Source organism: Helicoverpa zea, chromosome 25 (assembly GCF_022581195.2).
Source record: "Helicoverpa zea isolate HzStark_Cry1AcR chromosome 25, ilHelZeax1.1, whole genome shotgun sequence".
In the NCBI taxonomy this organism is placed as follows: domain Eukaryota; kingdom Metazoa; phylum Arthropoda; class Insecta; order Lepidoptera; family Noctuidae; genus Helicoverpa; species Helicoverpa zea.
This window is the reverse complement of record NC_061476.1, coordinates 1,280,536-1,290,653: the sequence shown is the minus strand read 5'-3', so window position 1 is coordinate 1,290,653 and position 10,118 is coordinate 1,280,536. Positions and strand designations below refer to the sequence as shown.

The 10,118-nt window shown below is 33.4% G+C and overlaps 1 protein-coding gene across 2 annotated transcripts in view; it reads right to left on the bottom strand.

The window, feature by feature from the left end:
- Positions 1-3,522: 3,522 nt before the first annotated feature.
- LOC124642691 (potassium voltage-gated channel protein Shal) overlaps positions 3,523-10,118 on the bottom strand; it is a 91,349-nt gene continuing 84,753 nt past the window's right edge. For both annotated transcript variants that reach the window (XM_047181293.1, XM_047181292.1), the window contains one exon: positions 3,523-9,311. In XM_047181293.1, the coding sequence (XP_047037249.1) occupies positions 9,213-9,311 (99 nt within the window). In that variant the 3' untranslated portion in view covers positions 3,523-9,212. The remainder of the gene's footprint in view (positions 9,312-10,118) is intronic.

The window sequence follows — 10,118 nt, the reverse complement described above, 5'->3', positions numbered from 1 at the left end:
GCTCATTGGGGCATCAAAGCAGACTATTAGTATGCGCCCACGCCGTGTTCTTTTTCCTGCCGGTTCCGACTGGCAAAGATTATGAAAATTCATTTGTAGATTGGACTAGTTTTGTAAGTTGAAGGAGTGTCTTGATTGTTACCTATAGGTGCTTAATCAGAATACAAAGTTAAGGCATTTAATGATAGACACAGATGTCTCAGTTGCATCATGACAATAGTTAAGTAATCTTTACTAATATTATCGAACCGAAGGGTTTGTTATTAAGTAGTTTATTGAATATTTGTTTAAACACTTTAATCTCAGAAGCTACATACGATTTAGATTCAGCGGCAGATAGCCAATTTATCGACGAAGGCAACCTTTTATCTAGGTGCGCGGATTAAGTTGGGATGAATCAAACAACTGAAGAATGTTAGTTTGACGCCAATGTATGCCGAAAGAGGACATACATACAACCATCTACTCACTCAGGTTAATGAGATGCACTAGCTAGCTAGAGGTATAATTCTACCTATCCACAAGTCTGTTTGTACAATAAATATTTAATCTATGACCAATTTTCTTGTCGGAAATTAAAGATAATTTATTAACTGTTTTATAAGTTAAACTTTCTTGCAGGATACATTCCTTATGCAGTATCGTATGTTTTTTCATTCGTCAGTTATTTGCCTTGGACTTTGAATTACTAATTAATAATTTATTCATTATGTAAGCTTTTAATGTAGAGTGTTATTTTATGTCAATATTGCATACTGCAATACTGGTACCTGTACCACAGCCTATACATTGTATACCAATGTGCATAACTGGGTTGAGGAGGTCAGATAGACAGTCATTCTTGTAAAACACTGGTAGGTACTTAGCACTGGAATATACTGGAAGCCGACCCCAATATAGGTGGTATACCTAGTTGGGCAAAGGCTCGGGAGATGATGATATCAATATGCATTATAAAACATTGTTGAAAGTTTGTTGCGCCACTTCTTCTTCCCAGCAAAAACACGTAGGAAGTGGTGAAGGGTGGGCGTTTTGGGGGCTGTCTCTTGTAATTTTTTGACGTTCAAAAAGTACTGTATTCCAGCAGAGTTTGAATAGGAAATGAGTTTGAGTTAAGTTACACATTTCGCAGTAATATTTTTTTTTATTTTTCTTTTATTTTTTTTTCTTTTAAGGAACAGCAAACAGTTACATATTAGCCGAAGAACCGATAACCGTTGGGGTAAACGAGTTCTAGAGTGGAGACCACGCCTCGGCAAACGTAGTGTAGGACGTCCTCAGGCACGGTGGAGTGATGACTTGCGCAAGACGGCTGGCAGGAGCTGGATGCGAGAAGCCGAAAATAGATCTCAGTGGCGTGCACTTGGAGAGGCCTATGTCCAGCAGTGGACTGCGATAGGCTGATGATGATGATGATGATGATGAAACAGTTACATTATATAAACTTACAAATAATTTAACAATGACTTGTTGAGGTCATAATGTAACCCACAACGCTATCCACAGGTAAACATAATTTCTGCTCTAAATTTTTACATACATAGAAATTTTTAAATAGGATAGGATTTTTACATAAAAATTTAGAGCAGAAATTTTTATGTTCACCTGTGGATAGCGTTGTGGGTTACATTATGACCTCAACAGGTCATTTTTTTTTTTAATGCCCCATGGTAAGTTATTTATTAACTTGTGTTATGGGTACTAACACAACTGATAAACTACATAGAGATACATATACCTATGCATAATTATAAATACATATCATAACACCCAGACCACGGCCAACAGGCATGCTCATCACACAAAAGTCGACCGAACCGGGAATCGAACCCGGGACCTCAAGTTCGGCGGTTCGGCATGATGACCATTGCGCCATCGAGGTCGTCTAAATCATCATTGTTATATTATTTGTAAGTTTATATAATAATAAATTATAACATTCCTGTATTTCCCAATATAGTCTTCAACACCCATTTTTAATGTACCACTGCACTGCGGAGGCCTCTACTCATACAGAGAAGGAATGAGTGCTAATCGCCACACTTGATGAGGATTGGTAATTTCAGCGTTTTCGTCAAGATAATGTAATATCCTTCACCGTACACCGTCAATCAGTCAAGGGGTAGAAAAGTTACATTGCCATTTACCTGACCTGGAATTGAACCCTCACACTCGCAATTGAAGAACGGTGTTTATTCCATTTGACAATCACGACGAGGTAAGTACCCACGATATTATAATGTAGTGAAGGATGATAAACTCAGTAAGTAGGTAAGCACCTACCTACTAAACTTACAGCTACAATATTGAACGATCTACAAAAATAGGCTCTTAATTAAGATGCACAAATATGCACAAAAGTCGTGGTGGCCTAGTGGGTAAAGGACCAACCTCTCAAGTATGAGGGCGCGGGTACGATCCCAGGTCAGGCAAGTACCAATGCAACTTTTCTAATTTTGTATGTACTTTCTAAGTAGGTATATCTTAGACACCATTGACTGTGTTTCGGATGGCACGTTAAACAGTAGGTCCCGGCTGTCATTGAACATCCTTGGCAGTCGTTACGGGTAGTCAGAAGCCAGTAAGTCTGATACCAGTCTAACCAAGGGGTATCGGGTTTCCCGGGTAACTGGGTTGAGGAGGTCGGATAGGCAGTCGCTTCTTGTAAAGCACTGGTCTCAGCTGAATCCGGTTAGACTGGAAGCCGACCCCAACATGGTTGGGAAAAAGGCTCGGAGGATGATGATGAAATATGCATTAAGTTTTCGACCTTTTTTCTATCTTGCTAGTACATCCTCAAAATAGTTTTGCCTAGCAAGTTTTTCATCCAATTATTTTCTTTGCACGCCATCTATTCTCTTTAGGGGCTCAATAAAATTTGTCCTGAAACGTAAACTAGCAACCTGCACAGCTGCTTGTATTGTAGTTCTCGTAATCAATACTAGATAACATTGGCAACACATAACTTATTGTAATGAAACTTGCAACCAAATTTATTAATGATGACTACTATAAAGTTAAACGATTTATTCAAGAATCTTTCACGTAAATATTCGCATTATGTTTAGCAGAAATTGTCTTTAATATGGCTCAAAATTAGTTTGAAGTTACAAATTCTTACTTTAGACGCCATCTATTTTTTTATTATGGAAACCGCAACTGAACGAGCTGTGCAGTAGCCAGGATACAAAATGGAAATTGTAGGGCGCTACCTGTCTATCCGATCACGTAGTTTTGTCAGTAAGTACAAGATGGCGTTGTCATCAAATGTGTTGACAATTTACCATTTTCAAACCAAAGATGGCGCTATTTTATGATTATTTATTTAAGTTACCCATGTTTTTTTTTACTTATGTATACTATTTTAGTTTTTCCAACAAAATAAGACAGTCAAGAAGCTATAGATTTTTCTTGTGATTTTACCCATGTTTTATCTTGTGGGATCTTCTGTTATGCGAGTTATTCAGACGAACAGGTGATAGATAATGTTTAAAATAAGGACAACAAATAAAAAACAAAATCTTTATATACAATTATGTTTATTTTATTTTTTTCTCAAAATAACAAAGAATTAAGCTAAAGGTTCAGAACCGAGAGCCTTAAACATTGTTTAATTTTCGACAATCGATAGTTAGGTACAAATTATAAAACAAATCGACCACTCGATCACTTAGAATATTATGTAGGAGACAGTATGGAACATACCTAAATCTCTTTAAGACCAACGACCATGGTTACCTGAAAGGACCAAACCTGGAATATCAGATTCCAGGGTTGTTATTATTCCAAATTCACCCAACATTCAGTACTGGACCAACCAAAACTAGTTTAATCCCCATACAAATAAGCTACATACTTTTATCCCCTTCTATGATCAATTCCAGATTAGAAAAAAAAAATATTTCACATACCTAACTACATAATTTCGTAAGTATAAGGTAATATCCATTACCTACCTACGAATCCAAATTCTATCTCACCTTAACTGAAAAAAATAATTGGTAATGATTGCAAAACCCCCGTCCTTCACTTCTATACTTTTTTACTATGACTTGACTTTGACTTCGAATCCCCATATTGTCCCCTACATAATAAAATCCAAGTACATGCACTATATTATGTCTCTACACTCGAAGTATCCACTTTGGTCCAACGACACATACACATATTTTCGACGCATTTTGATGTGTCATGCTCGGATTTTAAATAAATTTTAAATAAATAAATAAATACATTTTGACTATATATTTTGGACAATGTAGATATTTGTATTTACCCAGTAAGTTTATAAATTAACGATAATTTCAATGGAAAAAGGCTTTTTTGGACAACAGATAAAATCAAGAATAACTTCCATTTAATATTCCTAAATCTGTTAACATTACCAATTTTAGCAGCCTCTTGGGCACGCTCCCAGTCGACACTGATGGCACAGTTAAAATATATTCGCTTGCAAAAAGTTGTGAAGCTACGTACTATCGTTCGTAACAACGTCACTCACACACGCATGTGCTCGATGCACGACACTCAGTACTGACAGCATCGATAGCGCCGGTAAAAGCTCGTCGATGCTCATGTGTGTGTGCGAGTGACGGTTTCACGAACATTAGTACGTAGCTTCACAACTGTAGTGATGGGATGGAATTTTATGACGCTTTGTAACAATAAGTTTTTCATAGAATTCATCTTCAGCACCCTGACAGTCTGGAAAGTTATTGGAATTAAGAAGTATCCAGGAAGGTAATTTGCTAAATACTCCTGAGCCAAAGAGTATCTAGTCACCAAGAGTAGACTAGAAAACTGGATTGCTTTATGGGGAGATAATTTTGCTGTAAGCTCCACCCTACACTAGGGTACCTACGCAAATCTTCAATAACCCATGATTTTGGTCTATAAGCGACTGATATACAAAACAAAATTTCTCCAATGTGTATAATATTCTGTATCTACACGCTGAAATGAACTACTGAATTTACTATTAAAACTAAATTGCCGTACTAGGGCGCGTTATTTCAGCTTAGAGGAGCTGTAACTGTGTGGGAAATTAAGAATTTGTATTTTATTAGTCTCTTAAATACAAAATCGACGTTTTTCGAAGCCTTGCGTACACGAGTGTACGAAGGGACTTTTATACATTTTCGAAATTTTAATTTTGGAGCACAAAAAATAGCCCAATATTGTCTCATAATTCATAAGGAATGGCATAATTTTGTGCATATTTTTTTCTATTTATTTTTCCGAGCATGACCATCTTTTTAAATAGTTTTTTTTAATTACTTAAACAATACAGTCTTGAAAACACACAGTAAAATATCAGTGAATTGTTTAAAAAAGATTTTTGATTTTCAAAAATGTTACTGTGTGATCAATTGAGCTAATTAATAAGATTTTAATTGATTATTATCAGAATTCTGTTGACTACCGATTAAGGACGGTGTTAATATCATGTAGTTAAAAATCCAAAATTTTATCACCACAGTAACACTTTTCAAAAAAGTTTTATCATAATTTTGAAAGTGACAATAATATCATTGAAACTAAAAAATAAACAAAACTAAAAAACAAGAAACATTTACGATAGAATCTTTTTAAAAACATAACAGAAAATCAAATTTGAAAAACCGAAAGATAAAACATCTTTCAGAAAAAACAGTGTTGAAGTGTAATATTTTTATGAAATATATTTTGAAAGAAAACTATCTTTACTGGAAGTTTCATCGTGAACAATAAAAAGGATTACAAATTCAGAAATTGTATAAACGAAAATTTAGGTAATTAAATTAAAGCATTACATAATTTGGCTTAAGTATTTGACAGGCTAAAATTGCGTAAGTCATTCTTGTATCCCTATATCCTGTAACCGGCAATTTTGTAAAATCTAAAAAAAATATTTCATAAAAATTATCACTTCAACACAAAAATTAAACTTGAAACTGAAACAATAAATAATGGTAAAACAGCCATAGAATCACAGGGGTGTGGACCACATATAACAAATTATATTAAAACGAGTATTTTTCTTGTTTACATTGCAAGTTATTTCTTGAATATTGACGTCACATTGTACAATTTAGCGCATCAATTTAGATAAGGGACTGTTGGTAAAGAAGCCAGCAAATCAAGCTGCTTCAACCAGGTATTCCTCGAAGCGCTACTATTTTGAGGCGCACCCGTTTTGAGGCGCGCCTATATTATATTCTTCAGATTACACCTTTCAGTAGTAATTGTTATATTAAAAGGTGCGCTCCGAGGAATGATATTGGTGCACCTCAAAACGGTGGCGCTTCGAGGAATACCTCGATTAGGATCAGTTGGTATACACGCACATCAAGCTATTCCATGTGAATTTCCAGTCAACATTCAATCTTATACCTTAAGTGCTAGAGTTGAAAATCTATTAAAGACATTTGACAGATTCAAATAACTTGATGAGCTGTCGGCCTCTACCGATAGACTGACTTAATAGGATTTATTAGAGTTCAGTCCCAAAGTAAAAAAATAATGCTAAATTGTAAAATGTAACTATTTATTATTAAGTTGTTTTTAGTCTTTTATATCGTAATGGCGTAGCACAAATCAGCTGTTAATGTTTATAAGTCTTTCTTCGTTCGAATGGGAACCCTCTCGCTTTTAAAATTCAAGAAAACCTTGCAATCTAAACCTCTTTACTATTTACCAAAAATTACTCAGCATTTCTTTCAAATTAAAAAGAAAAATTCTCGATTTATTTACCCGACTCCTAGACTTACAATATTACCAAATTATTTTATTGAGTACAACACATTTCTCATTATATTTAGTAGAAATTGTGGCAATACTTTGGAAGAAACATTTTATTAACATCGAATTCGGTTTCATAATGACTACGATAAATATTATGAACTAAAAACAAAAAGATTTTGTTTAAAACCATGCTTTCTTCACGAGCTGTCTAATCTTGGATTCAAATGGTCCGCTTTTGATTCGAGGCACCATTTTAGAACCCGCTGTTATTCAAGTATTACTTTAAATAACGCTTATGTCTACAAGTAATTTAAGTAGACTATATAGGAATTACTTCAAAGAAATTGGAAGTTATCTCCCTTAGTATTTAGACCATTAAATCTGGCAAGCGATTTTACACTTCAGTAAATCGAAGGTTTAGATTATTTTATTAAAAATTTAATTCCGTAAGAAACAATTTACATAGTATACTGATTAATAAATTTAAATTTAAAAATTGAAGCGTTACCCAACGCGTAGTGACGTGAAAGAACACGATTTACAATTCATATTTTTATCGATAACTTTAAAAGACACATTTGGAGAGAAAGCATGGTGAAAAAAATACGTATGTATCTACAATTTTAAAATCATGCATTCAATGCAATAAATTTTTACTTAAACACTATTCGTCTTAACGCTAGTTTATTAACATATAATTAAATAAATCTCTAATGTAACCACATAAATTCTCTATCTATTATTATAACATTATTTCATACTAATGCAATCATAAGACTGGTCTATGATAGGGGGTCTCTACTAGTGACATCGGTAATGTCGTTATGTTTCTGATCATGCGCATGGCAAGTATAACATACAGTTAAATGTACTTTTGTTCAAAAATCTTAAAAATATAAACTTAACGTCATTTCCTTGCTCATCAGTACGTCATACTGCTTTCGAATACGCATTAAGGAGATTTACAACAATTGAATATTACTTTTAGAACTCAAAAATACATTCAACTGTCTGCCAAAATACTCTCTCATATTTCACATGTCATATTCCAGCACTACGGTCGGGCGACGTAAATAATCCACCTCGAATACATTTATACACGGCTCAATACGTCACTTTGACGCAACAAGTCCTTTACAAATACACAGCGTTACGTCATATCGACGTATCGACTATCGATATCTGACGCATCGTTACAACACTAACATTTACGCCTCACTAACACAGAGCAACGATTTTTTTGGAAATAACAAATATTGAAGGCACTAGAGTTCTAGTGATATAAATTAAAATAAATAAAAAATAAGTAGTATTTTAAAAGTTGGGACCTTGAGTATGTCCACAATCAAAGTCATCGGAAGGTCCAGTTATGAAAAATGTCGGGAAATTATTTTAAAAATTAAAAGCATTGACAAAATAATTATGTATTAATATCTCAAGAATTTAAACGTAGATATTACAAATAGACAGATTTTGAATTTTAGTTCAACAAACCTAACACTAAAATTAAATTATAAAATCTAAAATAACATTCGATGTTTGACAACTTAAAATTAAAAATGCAAATAATTTATAATTTCAAAAATGTAATTCGATCACATTGATTTTTGACTAGAAATGACATGTTTTGAAAATGCAATGTAATAATAAATTATTAAAAACTCACGTTGCATTTGTGTTACTTTTTCATTCATGACTAGATTTTTTTCTATTTTATTTACTTATACATACTATTTATTAACTTAGGACCCCCAGAAATGACTTCAACTATGAACAGTTTATTTATAAGATACCGGTACGTCTATATAACTGCCTAATGTTGATATGACTCGAATAACTATTGACTATACTGAAATTTGAATCTAGTTGTCTTTTCTAAAAACGCCTCTCACAAGAAAGTCTAAAGACAATACCATTTTCACATAATTTTATCTCGTTGTTACAAGAAGCAAGATTCTATCCGTTCACCATTAACATTTAAAATCTTAATTAATACTGTTTTTATTACTAATACGGATAAAAGAAACTACACGGAGAGGACGCGAAAGAACATTACGTTCCAGAGATTAAGACCACAATCCCAAATATCTTCCATCTCTTTCATGTCACAATCCAGAAATGCATTCCATTTCCAGCCGTTTCTTCCATTCCAGAGCACATTCCGGTAATCGAAATGGAATGGCACTACAGAAGTCTTTTAAAAATGGAATGGAACAAGAAATGGACTATTCCATTTTAAAAATCACAGTGTAAAACTCTGTGTCCATAACTCACTCCGAAACTCGCAAAATACAAATCTGATATTTTTTTTAATGTTAGGCAGTATCGTGTTAGACTTAGAACATGTTACACAGATTTATAATTCTAATAATTGTTGTTTTGGTACGACGTGTGTCGCGTGCTAGTGTGAACTAGGCTTTGATTCATGTCCGTGATAGGTTCACTTGCATGGGCTATACATATGTCTCCATGTGGCTGGTGGATGGACCCTAGAAGGATGCCTCCACTAGATAAGTCCCGTCCATGGCGACACCAGTCTGATTGCCCTGCACTGTGCTCCCGGCAGGAATGTATTTGCCACACGCTTGCTGTAATCAGAAGATTTCGTGTTTGAATTATGAATATTTCATAGTAAGACCTATAATTTTTTTAAACATATATTTAGCAATCTCTATAATTTAAAACATTTTAATAAATCAATTGTTGTTCCTCCTTCGGCAGTTAAAAAAATATTTAGCACGAGGACCATAAAAGTTTTCTGCCATATCAAATCTTACCATCTTCCCTGGACGAGCAAAACTAAACAATAACATACGATACACACATACTCATAAATAACAAAACCTACATTCTTTTACAACATAAAATCAAAATACACATATTTTATCTAAATAACTACTATAAAAAACACACATTACTTTCAATATTTTTATAATTTATAATTATAATAAATACGCCTACCTAATCTATCTACAATCACATTGAAACAAGCTGTACAACGTATTTTTTATAAAACACAGACACTTATAATAAAAAACATCGAGAAAAAATACTGAAAATAAAACTAAAAATAGAAAAAATTGTGACAGTTTTGCTAGCATTTTGATGTAGTGTGAGTAAGTGTGCCATTCATGCCAATTCATAAATAAATAGTTTTTATGTAGACCCAATGTGTAATGTAAAATGTATATGTCAAATGTTCATGTTTGAATGTAAATTTTCGAGGTAGCTATGAGCAATTTTATACTATTTAAAATTGTTTATGACACTAAAAACTAAAATAACAAATACGAATAAAACATCCACGTGAAAACTTTTAGTAAGCCTTCGTTTCTATATTTTTATCTTTAACCTCAGGAAAACATGAATGTTAGTGATTAGATTGTTTAATTATT